The following is a 20,576-nucleotide window of genomic DNA, read 5'->3' as shown; positions in this document are numbered from 1 at the left end:
GGTAAAACTGTAAACAATCACCGTAGTCATTCAGTTTCAGCTAAAAAACAGTATCTGAGATGGATACTTACCAGCAATTGATTTTTTTTTCTCGGACACCGTCTTCAGCCAGAGGCTGCACAGACTGAATGAAGCATAACACTAGACAAGGGACACACGGAGCATACACCAGTGGCTACGGAGAAGAAACTGTTCTTACTAAAAAAGTTTCATCGCTCGGAGCGGGAATCGAATTCTCACCCCATAGCATGGTGCGATTAGAAGCTTGGTGACCCTAACCGCACGGCTATAAAGTTCCACAATTTTGCACGAATGACGTCACGAATGAACGTGAGGTACAATCACGGTCTTCCTGTCATCTTCTCTCCCACACGAGTTTTGACAGTTTCCAGTGGCTTATTTTGATTCCCGTTCGTTGCCGTTCTCCTCTCTTTCGGGGAGAAAATTGAGGTTGAATATCTATGCAAAAAACTCTATGGTCAACAAAGCTAAAATCGAGGTCCCTTAGTTCATATTTGTTGCCAAAAATCCTGACAATCTTAAACATTTGCAGTTATTTGAGAAAAAAAAAACCAAGACTAGAAATAGCACCTGAAGGCATGCAAATTTTCTAATGGGAGTTAAAAAATACCTTTAGTCAATGAAATAATTACATACTGACAAATACCATGTGTGTTTAAGTTTCGACAATGAAATCAATTGGGTGAAAATCATATTTAGTTGACAGAGTGGTTGGTCTCCAGTAAGCCTAGTGGTTAAGGCTATGGTTCGCCATTCCGGAAACGACGGGTTCGATTCCCGTTCAAATCGGGAAAATTTTCTCGACTCCCTGGGCATAGTGTATCATTGTACGTTGCCTCACAATATACAAATACATGCAATGGCAGGCAAAGAAAGCCCTTCATTTAATAACTGTGAGTGCTCAAGGAAGAAAGGCAGGCCAAGTCTCAGTGGGGACGTAGAGGCATTAAGAAGAAAGAGAGCAGTTTTGAATCCCACATTGTTTGTAATTTTCATTCCAGACGTGGGTTTTATAAAGTGTTTCTTATGGCGATCCAAAACAAAGTAAAAAAAACAATCGATATACTTGAACATTCATGAAGCTCGATTCCCAAGAACTCAATGTCTTTTCATATGAGCAGTTTACGAAACAACATTCGTGATCCGAAACAGATTCTTGGAAAATGTTGTTTTAGCATTTCATGAGCAGGATTCTGCTGATTAAATGTACCCCACATAACGGTAGTTTTTTAGTCTGCGGCTGCTCTGCTGCGATGTAATGTGCTGGCAAATTCCGGTTATGATAAAGTTCCAAAATTCCCATTTACGAACAGTGGGTAAGCCTCGTTTGATAAATGTGCAACTCGTGCTGGAAAAGTCATCGTTTTGCAACTCGTTGCATAAATAACTATTTATTACACAAAAAAATTAAAAATATGTTATTTCTTTTTAATACGATCATAAGTTTGAAATTTTTTTCGAATTTATATCCCGGAAGATTGATGTTGTTAATGTGGCATTCATATTGCTGCAACGTCATTTGTTCAAACAACTCAACATTTCATTTCCGATATAGACGAGTGCACCGATGAACATTGAGTTCACTGAGCCTGAAAATTTTTGACAGCACAGCGGGGTCGACTCTCAACAACTTCTACTCAGAGATGCATTACCAAAATGCGCTGATAATTTTTTTCTTTGATTTCTTACATGAATTTCCATTTAAAGTAATGCATATGCATATAGTTAATGCACAAGCTCATATTTTTGCAACTTCATCGCGAAAACTAGTTGCAATAAATTAAACAAATATTTAGCTGGCTAGAAGTTGTTGAGAGTCGACCCCGCTGTGGTGTCAAAATTCGCTGCCAGAGTGAACTTCCAGCGGGCGGTGCACTCGTCTATATTGTAACGATTTCAATTCTGGAATTCGAATTGAACCCGTTGTGCGGTCAAAGCTGTTATCGCGTTTCTCACAGATAAATTTTCGTTTGCCGCATAAGCGTAAACCACATAGACTCAAATCTAGGGTGGACCGCGCATGGATGAAAAGTTTAAATCTGAAAAGATTTCGAGCTCTTATAAGAGATATTGTCTGTTGGAAACACATTTCGAGACAACGCTGACACCTCCGGTAGCAAACAATTCAGAAGCGTTTCAAAATTGAGAGGCCCAGATGCAAAGAGGTGTAAGCGCCCCTTGTTCTCGATTTTGAGCTGAGCATATAAACACATTCTTCAGAGTCCAGGCTTTAAGGAACTTTTTGTGATGATTAGAAAAAAACATAATAAATCGAATTGGAATTGAAATTGGATCCATTTTAAAACTTCACACATTTTGTTTTGGATGAAAAAATGTTGAAAAACTTTAAACCTCATTCACTCGAAAATAAGTTTGTCTTTTACACCCCTTTGCTTCTTAGCCCTTCAATTGCAAAATGCAACAAAAACAGATGTGATACCAAGGTGTTTAATCTGACACATGCAGCGTCAATATTTTCAGTGTTGGTTGAATAAATGCATAAATACTGTTACCATAATAAAACTATTGTTGTTCAAGTTGTCTAGATTGTACGTTGGATAAAAAAACAATAACATGAAATAAGCTCACCAGTCGATATGCATCCACCCAATAGTGTATTACTGTTCCAATGCGATATTGGGACAAGAGTGCCATGCCGTTCAGCTACCGAACTCCCATGACCTGATGAATGCAGCGAACAAAGCGAGAATAGAAAATAATAATCAACGAATTCATGCGCGCGCGACTCTGCGTTCACCCATATTGTTAATGCGGTGAACAATATACGGTTAGGTCATTTTTTACGCAGTTTTCTTTTACGCGGCCCCGTAAATTAAATCTCCATACAAAAAAAATAATCATCTTTTTTTTACATGATTCGTCGAGAAATGGTGACTTTTTTTTGCGTTTTTTTTTTAATTTTGAACTGATTTTTTTCAGCGCGGTACGTATCCCTCGCGTAAAAAAAACCTGACTATTTAAATGAAGTATTGCATCACCCTAATGCTCTTCTGTACTTCCGATCTGCCCCAAACATATAAAAAGCAACTGAAACAACTTCCCAGTCAAACATCGGTACAGCCAGTGAAAGTGAACCCGTTCGAGAACGCATTCAGGATGCAAGGATTTTCAGTGATGTGAGTAGAGGTTTAACCCGTATCCGCCCAACAGCGAGAATAAAATTCAAATACCTGCCATTTCTGTAATTTTCAACCGATTTCTTTCATTTTTGGACCACTGCTTAGTTTTGATGCCTAGTTTTAGGAAACCTTTTGGCCATTTTTTAATGTTCCGGACATCCGGAGTTATTCCGGTGGGTCACTGGGTCACATCCGGTAAAAATGACCCCAAATTCCTTTCGCCACTAAATTTCTTAGATTAACAGCTGAAAGTTCAGTTTCAGTTCAACAAATTTTCATAATCTATCACTGAGTATTTTCAGAAGAGAACTAGGCAATGTAACCTGTTTCAGACTTGATCCCTGTTTTAATCTTCTCCAGGGCCCTCAGGGACCGGTCCAGAAGCGGTCAAATATAATTTTTTGTTCAAGTTCAGCAATATGGGTTTCAAACTTTAACATTTTTCAGTACCAGTTAGAAAATGATCACTTGAACTGGTTTTACGCGCATTGGCGGCCAATGATTGGCCACCGGGAGGACCGATCCGGATATCCCACACGGGCACTGGGCAGAACGCTAGTGCTCTGGGTATCCATCCTAGAGATTTTGTATCTTCAGAGAAATATCTTGTAACAGTTTTTGCTAAAATTTGGTTACCTAAAATCTTGACCGAAAAAGCGCACAAAAAATGTCTTCTGCAACAAGTATTAGTTTTTTGAAAGTTATTATGTAACTAAATGAAAACAAACAAACATGTTAGCAAGATGTTATGAAATACATACTATAGCTTAAAGATAAAAATGTTTTTGTGGTGTTCATGACTTTTGAAATACAAACTTCTAACTTAAACTGACAAACAAGAATGATTATTACATAAAAACATGCAAGTGTCAACTTTTTTTTTGGCTGAAGCTCGTCTGGGAAGATCAAACTGAATCTTGTGATGTAAAAGAATCACAAATGAAATGGAAATCGTAAAAATAAACACAGTTGAGCAAAAACATTTTCAAATTTAACGAATACCAAGCCAGAAAGACTGTGGGCTAGGGTTTGATTATTGAACGCTTACAGCGCCACCAAGCGGCCAAATTCGAAAACTTGAAATTTCTGCATACATTTGGCCAAGTTTTCCCATACAAACTTCAAGCGTTTTGAGCGCCCCCTTAGGCTCAATTGATTTTGCTCAAATTTTGAACGTAGCTTCTGGGAGTCCAAAACATCTGATTTAGGAGGTAAGACTTGGCATTTTTCGAAATTTTTGTTTTTCATATAACTGTAAGCCACCTTACTGTGAGCTTTTAATTTTATCGTGGATTATGATACTTTACTTCTACAAAATTGATGCGCCATTCGGTTGACTGAATATTTTCCAATATTTTTGTCGATTTTCTCCGATCGTTCCACTTCTTCAAAAAGCTTCTTACTTTTCATTAAGTATCAATATGGTGGCACCATCAAAAGACTGGTCCAAAAATTATACAGTATCGATCAAAAACTTTTTTACATATGATTTTTAAAGTTTTCAACAAACCTATCAACAGTATTTATTTTTATTTATACTCATCAGTTGGGTCAACTCAACGATATCCGATTACCGGGAATAATGTACCGTTTTTTCAACAATTTTATAACATTTAATAATATCAAATAATTTAGGATTCCCTGAGGCTACAGATGCTGAATATTGGGGCCACCCAAATGAATGGTGATAGTTAAACAGAATGACAGAATTTCGAGGCAAATGGTATAGATGTTACACAGACATAACACTCTTATCAATACCATCATGTATTAATTTATAGGTAGATTTCAAAATCCGATTGTGGGTCAATAGTACACCAGTGATATTTGTATTGTTTTTTTTCGAGTTTGATGTTTGCACACTACCACTACCTATTTCAAATTTGGCCAACACAGTCTTTATGCCTCATGCGAATATGTTTCCATTACTATGTTTTTATTCGAAAAACTCTCAAATGGTTAGGTCTGTTTGTCTGTGAATGATACGTTTATTTGTCTGTGATATGACTGTCGCCAAGAATCATGTTTCAGGCCGGTTTCTGCGTGCATATATATTTTTTTGTACTTCCCTGGACCTTCCCGCTATTCGATGAAACATCTACAATTTTCCCAAAGTCAATTAGGTCGTCCACTAAAGAGAAACATCCATTGTTGTTTTTATTTACCACAAATGAAGCTTGTTGGATTTTCCGGTATCACTGCAGGGAATCGAAAAAGTGGCTCATATGAAGGGAGATTTTGTGAATCTCTCTGTGGTAGATTCCGATGGAAAAATTATAATTGTTTGTACATAGACTGGTCAATACAACTCATTTTTTTTTTAAACCTTCCGTAACTCGCGCGGTTGACTACCTGCGTCAGCACCACGCTAATGCTGAGTACAAAAAGCGAGATTTTTTCAACGTGTTGTACAAAATACAACAGCGCGATCGTTCGAGGGTTAAATGGCGTTTGGTTTGGTTTAGCAGAACCAACAACAAAATCTGCCCAAATAACAGGGGATAGACAAAATGATCGGAACAGTCAAAATTTTCACTCTTCAAAAAATGTTCAACTAGCTGTTACTTTTCTAAAAGTGCATTAAGTATTCTCAAATTTTCACTGTTAGTTGATCAACTAGTTGTGTATCAGTGTTCACAATTTGGAAAAGATCGAGATATTCTGTTATAAAGTTATAAAGAGTATAGAAAAAAGGTATAATTATCCCATAGCCAACTTTGATCTGATATATCTTTGGATTCAATGAAACGAATGCAATGAAATTATGACGATTTATGACTAATTAAATGATCACTGAGGAACGCTTGACTTAACTTGAAATTATTAAAAAGAGAAAAAGATTTAGCGATTTCATTTATGATTTTTTTAGTAAATTGGTCTATTTTTAATGTACATCCAATTACTTTTTCAATTTATTGCCAGCTATGTTGTTGCTTTCCTTCAAAACATATGTTTATTCAAGTAAATTACAGGAAATTTAAATGAATTATAATTAGCATCTTGAATTTTGAAACGATGATGTAGAAGCTTCGGATAATTTGGTGTTTAATTAGAAAATAATCTAATCGTTATTCGAATGAGTCTAATCAGTTGTGTACTTTTGAATTCCGCCCTATATTGCTTATCCTTTGACAGATACGCGTATTTCAACTAGCACTTGTAATCTTCCTCAGTGTGAGTTATCCAGGGCAGCCTATTTATTGCACCCATTAGAAGCTAGAAACGGTTCATAGAAAATCAAAACGCGCTCCATAAAAATTGAACATATGTTCCATGAAAATGTGCAATATTACCCATAAATAATTAGAAACGTTCCATACTTTACAGAAAACCGTCCGATAAAACATAAAATTTTCTCATTAGCAGTGTAACTTTGCATCCATAGTTATGGAGTAATGCACTATAATAAAATACAAATGCTTCATAATATACAAGAAATGCTCAATAAAATAGCATAGTGTCCATATTGTCGCAATTTAAATGCGGCTATTCAATACTTCTTCACATTGCAGTACTTCAGTGGAGAAATTTCAATTGTTTATGGAGCAATTCATATGTTTTATGGTGCAGTGTGATAATTTTATAGTGCATGTATCTATTTTATATGGGCTGCCAAACGGTGAGTCGATAAGGAGAGCGTCCAACATAGCTCTGGTCCTCACAAGTTCCTACCTCATGCTTCCACGGGTCAAACGATGACAAAGACCGCCAGCTAAGAGTTGTGTGCTTAGCTGGTAGTGCAGCCTGGGCACTGTTGTCCTTCTGACTTCAGCTAGATTGAGGAGGTTCGACCCGAGCGTCTGTTCACCAAGGAGGTGCGGCTCAAACAGCGTCTGTTCTGGCATCCAGTGGCTGAATAAGAAACGCTGGCGGCTGTTCGGGTTCGTTTGGAAGTTGGCCATCAATGTTAACTTCTTTTCCCGATCAGCCTAGATAGCTGTGTAGTGTCGGTAGCGGTTGTCTCAATTGGCTAAGAATAACACTACGGACCGCCTGATCCAGTGGTAAGAGTCCACTAAACAGGTGACCCCTAATTCATGGTGTTATGCGGCTTTATGCTTACCGTGCCAAGGAATGAATGGTTAGGGGGGTCTAATAAAAACCTAACCACAAACGGAGCCTGTGGCGAATTAGGGCGTCCTCCACAGTATTACGCCCTTACTGCGCTAACCGGAGCAATGGTGCAGTGGACCTTGCGTTTCTCCGAGATAATCAGTTGCCCTTCTTAAGTCTCAAATTTGAGGCTAAATAAGGGCGGGGTTATTCAAATGTTGTTAATTAGCTTACATAACTGCCTATATGGGTTCGCTGAATGCGTTTTCGCCATTGGCGTTTTTCAATTGACCACGATTTGGTTCGTCGTTGATGTTTCCTTTTTGTGCTGTGATTGTGAAGAGTGTAATCCTGTCTAGCTTGGGTAGTGGCTACGGCAAGGAAACCTCAGATCAATTTTAGCGTAAAAAGCGTATGTAGCCCAAGTGGATCTACTTCAAAAAGTTCATTTTCGTAGGGTAACTTCTGTTTAGGTTACCTTGTGAACCCAGCTTTGCTTTTTTCATTATAGATGAACTGTCGTGCCTCAAGCATGCTCTATTTTAGAATAACGTTAACAGTATGTTTCAACCTTTCCTTATGGATGCCTTCAAGCAAGCTCTTGTTTTCAGCATCTTTTCGCTGATATTTGGCATCTGAAGTAGCTCAAACATTGATTTGAGATGCTTCAGTTTGATGGAATACTTAGGTAGTTCATGGTTAACTTAACATAGAATTGCACCCAGAGAGTAAAAAATTCGAAGATTGAAAGTGAAGATTGACATTCTCATTTTTTCATTCGTGTTTGGCCACATTCATTGTCAGCTGAATGCCTCTCTTTTTTCATTCAATTCTCTGTCACGAATATTTTTTCGCACGTCGTAAAATGTCCAATTTCTGTTAACAGACGCACAATCCGACTTAAAGGATAAATAGAGAACATAATTAATATTCTAATTAACTACTATACACCAGTTTTGAGGTAATTGGAAGTCTAATCGGGGGTTACGCTCCAGTTTTATTTCTCAGTGAAAATTTTCAGTGACAGAAAAATGAATGAAAAGGTGAAAAAATTCACTCACCAAAATGAATTTTATTTTGATCCCTCAGTTGAGAATCTTCAAAATTCACGTTGAATTTCACTCATTGAAAATGAAAATTTTAGACTCTGATTGCACCTAACCCAACTCTGCATGAGCAGAATTTGTCATGAGTTGACTGATTGGCATGTGTCAGATGAGGACTCTCCATTTGACCTTTTTGCACTTTGGAGTGTTCCTTCGCAAGCTTTGCGTATTCAGGCGTCCCTGCTCAACAAGCTAGGGAACCTGTAATAATTGGTTACGATCACATTTTATGGATAAATCGCTTCCATTGCTACTCCAAGAGAGTTTCATTATGGTTTTGTTATTACAACGCCCTTCATTGTGGTATACCATAGCTACTGCTTTGAAAGAAGCTTGTCCTCTGCGGTCTGTGCGGACCGCAAGAGGTATTCCTGAATGGAACTCGGACCTGTTCAAGTTCTAAATATCTTCGGATAAACCAGTCTTTTGTATAGCTACGAATCTTTAGCTTCTACCCCGAGGATTGTAGCTATAGAATCGATTTAGTGAGCACTAAAACACTCTGCTTACTTCAAATCTTCTGGAGCAAATGGGGCTTTATCCTATTTTTCTCCAGAGGGATTTGAGTTTTTCAAATATGTTTTGAACTCTTGTAGTTTTCTATTGGGTATTTTCATGGCATGAAATTACTCTGTAGTTTTATCCCGAAAGGGTGCGTGCGTTGTAAAAAGAAGGAATGAGTTCCAGATTTATCTGGTTACGTCGTTCTTTCTGAAATGCTCGAAACGCATTGCACAATGGTCCGAATCCACGTTTTAGCAGGAAAAAAATTCGTGGTTCTGTTTTCGTTAATTTTAGGCACTTGGTGTCTTCAGAGAAGTTGTTTGAATTTGTTTGCTGCATCTTTTCCAAAAATTTTTGATTAGGGTGGTCCACGCCTTAACTCAAATCTGGAATAGAACTTTTAAATTCCAAGTCATACGCGATCGAGTTCTTCAGCAAAGTTGTAGGCAATGCTATTTCGAGCAACTTTGCCGAATACGCCGTTTATCTAGCTCTTAATTTGAACATAGTAGGTCAATTTTAAGTTTTGACTTAGGGTGAGCCACCCAAAAACGGTTTTTTTTTCGCAATAACTTTTTTATTTGATTTTTTTCGACGATGAGAGCTTCGGAGTATTTGAAGAGCAAGTAATGACGCATATTTGTTCTGAACATTGCACGTTGCTAGGTCTTGTCATTCAAATGTTATGGGCAATTTTGACTTAAAATCAACGATGTCTTCAAATGCTTATATCTCGAGGAGCTGGTAAAATAAAAAATGTTCTTTAAGCGGCATTTGGAAGGTCACATATAAAGCCAAATTTTGAGCAAATATTACAAGAACGTTATTTTTTAAATTGGAATAAATCGACTCCAAAAATCCCCTAGAAAATTGAAAAAACTACTTATAACTCATACAATTTCAAAGATAGAGTCAAACTGTCTTCGGAAAAAATGTAGGTTTTTACCATGCCTACAAGTTTCCCATACACGATTTTTTTGCAAAACGTGAAACAAAAGCTTGAAATTGATAATTTGATTCTTAAGGGTACATGCTATGTTTTTCTAGGAAATCAGAACGATTATATTCTCTAAAATCAAATTATCAATTTCAAGCTTTTGTTTCACGTTTTACAAAAAAGACATGTATGGGAAACTTTTAGGTATGGTGAAAACCCACTTTTTTCCGAAGACAGTTTGACTCTATCTTTAAAATTGTATAAGTTATAAGTAGTTTTTCGATTTTTCAAGAGGATTTCTGGAGTCGATTTATTCCAATTTAAAAAATAACGTTCTTGTAATATTTGCTCCACATTTGACTTTATATGTGACCTTCCAAATGCCGCTTAAAGAACTTTTTTTATTTTACCAGCTCCATGAGATATAAGCATTTGAAGACATCGTTGTTTTTAAGTCTAAATTGCCCATAACATTTGAATGACAAGACCTAGCAACATGCAATGTTCAGAACAAATATGCGTCATTACTTGCTCTTCAAATGCTCCGAAGCTCACATCTTCGAAAAAAATCAAATAAAAAAGTTATTGCGAAAAAACCGTTTTTGGGGGGCTCACCCTAAGTCAAAACTTAAAATTGACCTACTATGTTCAAATAAAGAGCTAGATAAACGGCGTATTCAGCAAAGTTGCTCAAAATAGCATTGCCTACAACTTTTGTGAAGAACTCGATCGCGTATGACTTAAAATTAAAAAATTCTTTTCCAGATTTGAGTTAGGACGAGGACCACCCTAATCAAAAATTTTTGGAAAAGATGCAGCAAACAAATACAAACAACTTCTCTGAAGATACCAAACGCCTAAAATTAACGAAAACAGAGATACGGATTTTTTTCCTGCTAAAACGTGGATTCGGACCATTGTGCATTGTCGATTATCACATCTGTGATGTTCGTCTGGCTAACATGCCTGTTCATGTGAACTCCCATGTCTCCCAATTTGGGATGTCCACAGTGACTCTTTTACATAAAGTTGTATACGTTTTCAAGAAAGCACTCGCTCAAACGTAGTTTTTGCTTGGGTGATTTCTTGAATATTGAGGATGCTTTTGATGACGTGCCTTTCTATGTCATATTGAAAGTCGCATGACGTCGCAAGCTACCTCCAATGAGCTATAGGCTCTTTTTACGCTTATGCGTTTTACAGTGTCCTTTTCAGGGCACTGATTAACCCCGTTGTGGTATGAGCTATGAGCTCTCGTTGCGCTTATGCGCTCATTCCCTCTTCTATGGCACCCCTTCCTATTTCATCACCTTTCCCTTTCCCAATTCCCATCCCTTGTCCCATTCTCCCTCAGGTAAATGATGAAATAGGCTCATATGTATGGCGATGGCACAAATGTCCCAAATGGAGGATAACGTGCCTCTGGAGCCGGCCTTCTGATACCTGATACCTGAAGGAGGTGCGGCTCAAACAGCGTCTGTTCTGGCATCCAGCGGCTGAATAAGAAACGCTGCACCACGCCCAGCTAGATCCAAGGTGGTAGCCCCATCAGCGTGGTTGTCCCAGTGTTGGTTGGGACGTTAAACAGAACTGGCACGATGGCCCTCCGGCGAGACAGGAGTGTTGGCGTAGGCCCAATAAGCCACCCGTAAAAATCCCCATTGCGAATAACATAGGAGAAAAGACGACTCGATACAATCGGTAAAGACCCACGTGACGAAATAAGGACTACGATTGGAAACTTAGAATTGCAAGTCACTAGGTTTCGCAGGATGTGACAGGATAATCTACGACGAACTACATCCCCGCAACTTCGACATCGTGGCGTTGCAGGAACTTTGTTGGACTTGACAGAAAGTGTGGAAAAGCGGGCATCGAGCGGCTACCTTCTACCAAAGCTGTGGCACCACCAATAAACTGGGAACAGGATTTATAGCGTTACGCAAGATGCGACAACGTGTGATCGGGTGGCAGCCGATCAACGCAAGGATGTGCATGTTGAGAGTTAAGGGCCGTTTCTTCAACTACAGCGTCATCAACGTCCACTGCTCACACGAAGGCGAGATGACGAGAACGAAGCGTTCTACGCGCAGCTAGAGCAAACATACGATGCTTGCTCGCCGCGTGACGTGAAAATCGTTGTCGGCGACATGAACGCGTAGGTAGGAAGGGAGGAAATGTACAAACCGGTAATCGGGCGAAACAGCCTGCAAGCCGTATCGAATGATAACGGCCAGCGATGCGTAAACTTTGCAGCCTCTCGAGGTATAATAGTCCGAAACACCTTCTTCTCCCGCAAAGATATCCACAAAGCCACCTGGAGATCACCCGACCATCAAACAGAAAATCAAATCGACCACGTTCTAATCGACGGTAAATTCTTCTCGGATATAACCAATGTCATATACCAATGATATACGAAGCACATACCGCAGTGCGAATATAGATTCGGATCATAGCTGTATGCATGCGCTCAAAACTTTCGACAGTTATCACCACGCGTCGAAGTCGAAGGCCGCGACTCAACATCGAGCCGCTGCGTAACGTAGAAGTGGCTCAAGACTACGTGCACTAGGCTTCGCGACTCCGAATCACAGAAACGACTGGTACGACGGCGAATGTGAACAGTTGAAAAACGAGAAGAATGCAGCATGGGCGAGAATGCTGCAACACCGTACGAGAGCGAATGAGGCACGTTACAAACAGGCGCGGAACAGGCAGAACTCAGTCTTCCGGGAGAAGAAGCGCCAGCAGAAAGAACGAGATCGCGAAGCGATGGAAGAGCTGTACCGCGCTAAGGACACACGAAAGTTCTACGAGAAGCTGAACCGCTCGCGCAGAGGCTTCGTGCCACAAGCCGACATGTGCCGAGATGATTACGGAAATATTCTCACGAGCAAGCGTGAGGTGGTCGACAGGTGGCGGCAGCATTACGATGAGCACCTCAATGGCGACGTTGCAAGTACCGAAGGTGGCATGGTAACAGATCTTAGAGTATGTGCACAGGACGAAAGACTTCCGGCCCCTGACCTCCAAGAGATTGAGGAGGAGGTTGGCCGGTTGAAAACAACAAAGCCGCTGAAGCATATCAACTACCAAGCGAGCTTCTAAAATACGGTGGAGAAGCACTGGTGAGAGCACTACACTGGGTCATTACCAAGATTTGGGAGGAGGAAGTATTACCGGAGGAATGAATGGAAGGTATAGTGTGTCCCACCTACAAAAAGGGCGACAAGTTGGATTGCGGGAACTACCGCGCAATCACACTACTGAGCGCTGCCTACAAGATACTCTCTCAAATTTTATGCCGCCGTCTATCACCAATTGCAAGAGAGTTCGTGGGGCATCAGGCTGGATTCATGGGTGAACGCGCTACAACGGATCAGATGTTCGCCATCCGCCAGGTGTTGCAGAAATGCCGCGAATACAACGTGCCCACACATCACTTGTTCATCGATTTAAAATCGGCGTATGATACAATCGGTCGCGAACAGCTATGCCAGATTATGCACGAATACGGATCCCCGGATAAACTGATTCGATTGATCAAGGCGACGATGGATCGAGTGATGTGCGTAGTTCGAGTATCAGGGACACTCTCGAGTCCCTTCGAATCTCGCAGAAGGTTACGGCAAGGTGATGGTCTTTCGTGCTTGCTGTTCAACATTGCGTTAGAGGGTGTAATAAGGAGAACGGGGATTAACACGAGTGGTACGATTTTCGCGAAGTCCGTTAAGCTGCTTGGTTTCGCCGATGATATTGATATTATTGCTCGTAAATTTGAAACGATGGCGGAAACGTACATCTGACTAAAGAGTGAAGCCAGGCGAATCGGATTAGTCATTAAGACAAAGTACATGATGGCAAAGGGCTCCAGGGAGGAATCACCGCGCCCGCCACCCCGAATTTATGTCGACGGTGATGAAATCGAGGCGGTTGAAGAATTCGTGTACTTGGGCTCACTGGTGACCGACGACAACGACACCAGCAGAAAAATTCAGAGGCGCATTGTGGCAGGAAATTGTTCTTACTTTGGATTCCGGAAAACTCTACGATCGAATAAAGTTCGCCGTAACACGAAGTTAACTATCTACAAAACGCTGATAAGACCGGTTGTCCTCAATGGGCACGAAACATGGACCCAACGTGCAGAGAATCAACGCACCCTTGGAGTTTTCGAACGGAAAGTGTTGCGAACCATCTACGGCGGAGTGCAGATGGAAGACGGGACTTGGAGAAGGCGAATGAACCACGAGCTGCATCAGCTGCTGAGAGAACCAACCATCGTCCACACCGCGAAAATCGGGAGGCTACGGTGGGCGGGTCACGTCATCAGGATGTCGGATAGCAACCCGACTAAAATGGTTCTCGAGAGTCATCCGACCGGTACAAGAAGACGAGGACCTAGCTCGCTAGGTGGGTCGACCAAGTGGAGGACGATCTGCGCACTCTAGGCAGAGTGCGGAACTGGAGACAAACTGCCATGCACCGAGTGGAATGGAGACGGCTAGTATGTACAGCAGAGGCCACCCCGGCCTTAGCCTGATTGGTAAGTAAGTATCTATTTTCTATGGTGCAATTTTATTTTTGATGGTGCAATTTCCTTTTTATGTGGAACAATATTTTGGTGCATAAAACTTAAATAGATACGCGCTAGATTTCACCACAGTGTAGCACATAAGAAAAGGGTTGTCCATACGTTACATAAATCAATACAAATAAATTAATAAATAATTTACTGTCACTGCGGAAGATTACAAATGGTAGTCGAAATACAGGTATCTGTCAAAGGATAAGTAACATAAGGTGGATTTCAAAGGTACAAAACTGATTACACTCATTCGAAAAGGGTATTCTGCTTAGAGGGTTCGAAAAGTCGGTGCAAGATCTAATCGTTATGATTTTCTTCCGTGTTAAGAATTTTTAGTTTAATCAAAAGTTTTTCATAGCTTATTCTATAAGTCATAAATGGTCAATATTTCATTGCTTTCGTTTCATTGAATCCAGATATATAACAGCTCAAAGGGGCTGTCCATAAACCACGTGGTCATTTTTTTGGGACTTCTCAACCCCCCCCCCCCCCCCCCCCGCGTGGTCATTAGTTCATACAACAATTTTTATTGGTCCATACAAAATGGTCATTGGCCGAACCCCCCCCCCCCCCTCATGACCACGTGGTTTATGGACAGCCCCAAAGTTAGCTTCCAGATAATTATACCTTTTTGTATGCTATTTAAAACTTTGTGCAGAATATCCCGATCTTTTCCAAATTTTGACCATTGATACACAACTAGTTGAAAACTTGAGAATACTTGATGCACTTTTAGAAAAGTTACAGCTATGTAGTTGCACATTTTTTTGAAAAGTGAAAATTTTGCCTGTCCCGATCATTTTGTCGATCCAACAACAGTGCCAGTTGTTTTGTTTTAGTAAAAAATAGCTCCCATCATCTGCGGCTTCATGAGTTACCAGATAACTTGTAAATCTCATTTTTCTTGTTATTTAAAAAAAACATGGTCATTTCACCTACGATATCATTGGTTTATATCAATAAATCAAAATTTTATTGTCTATGTCTGCAAACGTATAGTAAAAACATTATTTTTGTATATTTTTTACGAAAAATTAATCAAGCTTGATTTTTTCTACATTTTTTATAAAGTAAACCACCGTTTCTTTTGTTTACATCTGAGAGTTTAGATGTACTCAGAACAAATGTCAAAAACATCAGAATGAGCATCTTTGTAAAAGAAAATTTTCTTCTATGACGCTTCTATGAAAAGATAGCACTGATCCAGGTCAGTTGTAACTTATCTAGACAAAATTTTAGGTTACCAAATTTTAGTAAAACTGTTACAAGACATTTCTGATTATTCATGACCATTTTCTAATTGATATTGAAAAATGTTAAAGTTTGATACCCATGTTGCTGAACTTGAACAAAAAATAATATTTGACCGTTCTTGGTTACTTCGGTTACCTGAGGGCCCTGGAGAAGATTCCAAACAGAGATCAAGTCTGAAACAGGATGCATCGCCTAATTTGCTTCTAAAAATATCACTGTGGTCTAGATTATGAAAATTTGTTAAAATGAAAGTGGAAGTTCATCAAATAGTGTAAGAAATTTAGTGGCGAAATTAAGTTGGGATCGTTTTTACCGGATGTGACCCAGTGACCCACCGCAATAACTTTGGATATCCGGAATATTGAAAAATGGCCAAAAGGCTTCCTAAAACAAGGCATCCAAACGATGCAATGGTCCAAAAATGAAAGAAATCGGGTGAAAATTGCTGAAATGGCAGCCTTTACATTTTTATTCTTTCTGTTGGACGGATACGGGTTAATAAAATGTTCAATGTTGTTGTTAATAGTGATTTCAATATATCTTTTGCAGAATACTTATTATAATTTCTATCGATGACATAAAATCGTTAAGTGTGCGTCAAAGTGAACACAGGAAAAATGAGGTTGAAATTCATGATTTCAGTTGGCCTGCTTCCGCTGCTAAGATGAAAAAAATAATACCCGATACACAAAAGTTTATTTTTCATCGTGCTTATGTAGGCAATCTTCCCCATTATTTTACAGATGAATTCAAGAAATGCAGCCAAATCGAGTTTCATTATGGATCAGTTCATTCAATTCAGATGAATCCTAAATTATACCTCTTCGGTCTATATAAAACGATTACTGATAATGTGACAATCGAACGGGGAAAGGACTATCAACTAAAGATCTTTCGATGTATAGAAATAAATCTGAAACAAATTCCAAAAAATATTAATCAGTTGAAAAAATTGGAAGTTTTAGATTTTTCAAACAACCTGTTAGAAACAGTTCAACTAGAGCAGTTTATTGGTTTAGACAATTTGGAAACGCTGAGTCTGTCTTCTAATAATTTAAAACACATTTACAGTAATGGTCCGTTGAGTCTGCCGTCGCTCATCAACTTGTATCTTGACAAAAATCAACTTCAATATGTTGACGTATGCGAATGGGTCATGCCTTATCTTACCAACATTGATCTCAGGGCAAACAATTTGACATTTTTCACAGTTAATCATTTCCGCGAGCTAAAAGTGTTAGAAATTTCTGGAAACCCACTAAGCTGTGGTTGGAAAGATAGGTTATTGAGAAAAAATCCAAGCCAACACAATCCATATTTTGCAAATTTATTTTGTGAAGAAAGAAGTGTGGGTATGTTCGAATTGGATTGTCCATCATATTTTCATTTGCAGCAGCAGATTTACACTATTTACTACTGGTTAAAGCAAATTGAAGGGAAAATCAACAGCAGTCAACAGGATTCTAATTTAGGTGACAGAATTGAAACATTTGAAGATCAGCTTAAAAATCTCACCTCACTAGTCATCGAGCAACAAAATGTTTCGAATGACATTATTGAGGCAATGTATCGAACAGACATTGAGAGGGCCTCCAGGGGCAATGTATCGAACAGACATTGAGAGGGCAGAGCCCATGCCATTTGCAAATATAAAAATATTAATGTTAGACATTTTTGAATTATGTTAATCTTAGAATAAAAAAATATTTGTATCTAGCTTAAGTTCATGGTAGAATACACGGCAATAAAAAGTAACATCTACACAGATCTTCTAGTTGACGTTGTGAAAAATATCACATAATCCACAGTTTCTTTATTTGTGCAACATATAATTAAAGTCCACCGATGTAACATTCAGCAATGTTTAGCCCATAGACCACTCATGTGGTAATAACTTCTCTTTCAAAATTATTGGACTCGCATTTATTTTTTCGTAATTAAGGATGGTTAAAAAATCAAGGTCTTTCATAACACTAGTTCACAAAAAAAATGAAGGTCGTGAACTTCTTCAACGTCCAAAATTTTTTAAGTGAATTTCGAAACCGCGTCTCAAAATATTTTAAGTAGAGCAGTTTTCAAGTTTTAACTCAATATTGAGTTTCCCAATTTTTGAAAATATGGAATTTACTAAAATTCAAATATCTTGCGTTTTGTTCATCAAATTTCAAATCCTTTTCCATAATTTAAAAGCTGAATACAATACCATTCGATTATCTGAATGCAGGTTTTGCGTCAGATTGATGAAATTCAAGATGTTGGCGAGTTTTTGGGACGATCTCCTTAAATTTTAGCAAAATTCCCAAAAAATATATGAAGAAATGTATTTTTTTTTCAATAAGAAAAAAACAATCTAAAAAATTTTTCTCAATGTTTGTTTGACATATCATATGTAGGCTCAATCAGCTCAATTGGAGCATTACGGAGAATGAAATGATGAAATGTGTGAAGTGAGCGACTTTGCTTAAAAATAGAACAAAAATCGATTTCAAATCACTTGTATGGAAAGTTTCCGCTCTACTGTAATTTTTATCCTTCTCGTTTTCAAACTCAGGGCATGAAAAAAATGATCATCAGCTTACCGAGTTCAAAAATGCTGTAAACTACTGTAATTCAAAATTTTCAAAGAATCGTAACTTTGGAACCAGTCAGTACAGTTGGCCGATTTTAAGTTTCGTTTTATTAAGGTGAAACATCAAAAAATCCCTTTGCAATTCTGCATACAAACTTTAGAGGCACAAATCTGACAAACAAAGCCAAGCCGCTCTTGTTTATCCTGGCTAGGCTCACTTATAAAATATCATGTCAACAAAACTCAAGGGAAATGTTGATGAATATCGCACTTTCATACGTTTACAAAAAAAAAACATATGGCACCAGAAATCATATCGTTTATTTGGCTTTTGATGTGTGGGCCTTAAACTCTTAGGAAACCGCGATCTTTAATTTTGAGCCGCCCTTTTGGATTCAAGTCCACCTTTAGTAAATTCTGGTCGCTATTTTTGGACTCTTGATTTCTCCCCCATTCCAGATATAGCCATATGGATAGTTTTAAAGCGTTAAACTCTATTAAATATCCGCCATTTTGGATATTTAAATGCCATATTGGTTATTCTGGTTGCCATTTCTGGACTCCGGAGATCCTTGCTATACCAAATATACCCATATGGCATGGTTTTAGGTCCCAAAACTCCATTTAACAGCCGCCATTTTGAATGTAAGACCACCATCTTGGATATGCTGGTCGTCATTTTAAGCTTCCGGGCATCTACCCCATATCAAATATACCCATATTGAATGGTTTTAGAGCCTAAAACTCCATTAAACAGCTGCCACTTGAATTTGGAGTCACTATCTTGGATATTCTGGTCATGATTTTCAAATTATTATCGTACATATGTACAGATGGGTAAATTATTGGTTAAATTGGGAAAAAAATCCACAGCTCAGGTGAGATTCGTACCCACGACCCTTATTCGCTAGACAAGTGCTTTACCAACTAAGCCACCGAGCCAATTAATGACTTGGTATTTTAGTTTCCTTAAAGTAATTCAAATCTCATCGATCTATATTCTATATCATCTTCCCCTAAAACCGCAGATCTAACCATCCATAATTAACCACACGGATTGGTATTACCGAAAATTTGCACTTTGAGATATTCTGGTAGTTATTTCTGGACTCCAGACATCTTCATCATACCAAATATGCCCATATTAATTGTTTTATTATCTAAGACTCCATTAAACAGCCACCATTTTGAATATTAGGCTGCCACTTTGAATTTTGGGCTGACATTGAAATTTCTGGTCTCCAGTGTAATTTCTGCACAAAACCGGTCAACCATGCAAAAGGTTACAAAAATCGCCACAGTTTGATATGTCGCATGATGGGGCTTGGTTCAATTTTATATACGGCCAGTTCTACCGGTACTGGTCCGGATCACTCGAATGGCCATTTCTCCGGAACGCCTTAACCGATCTGGATAGTGCAGTAAAATTCCGATTAGATTCGAGCTATAATCCATAGGCTTGCATAGGCTCACAAAATTGGCCATAACTTAGTAACGAAAAAAAAAGTACATTCCAAAAATTTCAGCTTCCGGCTTTTCTTTATGAATTTTCTCGACGGTGAAAAATTTTTTGGAAATCTTTTTCCGTTCATATTTTTTTTTTTGAATTCATGAGAAAATTTGCTTTCGTTTTCATTAACAAACTTTGCTTCTACGATGCTTCGTTCTTGAGTTATGATTTTTCAAAGAAAATACTTTAATGGCACATTTGGGCATTTTTCAACAAAATTGGCCATAACTCAAAAACGAAAAAAAGTGCATTCCAAAAATTTCAGCGATTAAAGTTTATAAAATAACCTTCTCAAAAATATTTTTTCGAAAATTTTCCACGAGTTCGGCCATAGTTTTTCCGGCTTTTCTTTACGAATTTTCTCAACTGTGGAAAGTTTTGTGGAAAACCTTTTTCATTTCATTTTTTTTATTCTTGAGAAAATTTGCCTTCATTTTCTAAAAAAAAACTTTGTTTCTACGACGAGTTATGATTTTTCAAAGTAAGTAGTATCAGGGGAAAACCAAAAAATTCCACCTGAGTTTTTCGGGAAAATAGGCAACCCTGATTTTTTTTAAATTTTTTTATGTTCATGTATCCATGAGCCCTGCCTGTGGAAAAAGTTTCATGAAAATCTGAGACCCTTCGGCCCAATTTGTACGATTAAAATTGCCCAATTATCACTTTGAAATTTCGAGCCACATATCAAACATGGCTGCCGATTTTGATGATGCCGTAAAAAGCCTTAACAAGCAGCGTATCAGCAGCAGACTGTGATGCCGAAACGATCGAGCTTCACGAGCACAGTTGATAGAAGTGTGGTATTTATATCGCTGCCTGTGAGTGTTGACGGGAAGTAGCCGGTGTATTTGTGAAACGTGGCTGTCGTATTTGTTGGCAAGGACAAGCCTA

General features: G+C 38.6%; 1 protein-coding gene across 1 annotated transcript; it reads left to right on the top strand.

The window, feature by feature from the left end:
* Nucleotides 1-3,100: 3,100 nt before the first annotated feature.
* On the top strand, nt 3,101-17,501 carry LOC115256823 (leucine-rich repeat-containing protein 15-like). The gene is made up of 2 exons (XM_029855802.2): nt 3,101-3,158; nt 16,156-17,501. Exons 1-2 carry the CDS (start codon nt 3,139-3,141, stop codon nt 17,225-17,227), a joined length of 1,092 nt encoding a protein of 363 aa, XP_029711662.2. The 5' UTR covers nt 3,101-3,138; the 3' UTR covers nt 17,228-17,501.
* The last annotated feature ends 3,075 nt before the right edge of the window (nt 17,502-20,576 follow it).

This window comes from Aedes albopictus, chromosome 1, assembly GCF_035046485.1.
Source record: "Aedes albopictus strain Foshan chromosome 1, AalbF5, whole genome shotgun sequence".
Lineage (NCBI taxonomy): Eukaryota > Metazoa > Arthropoda > Insecta > Diptera > Culicidae > Aedes > Aedes albopictus.
The sequence above is the reverse complement of the archived record's forward strand: the minus strand, read 5'-3'. Positions and strand labels throughout refer to the sequence as shown.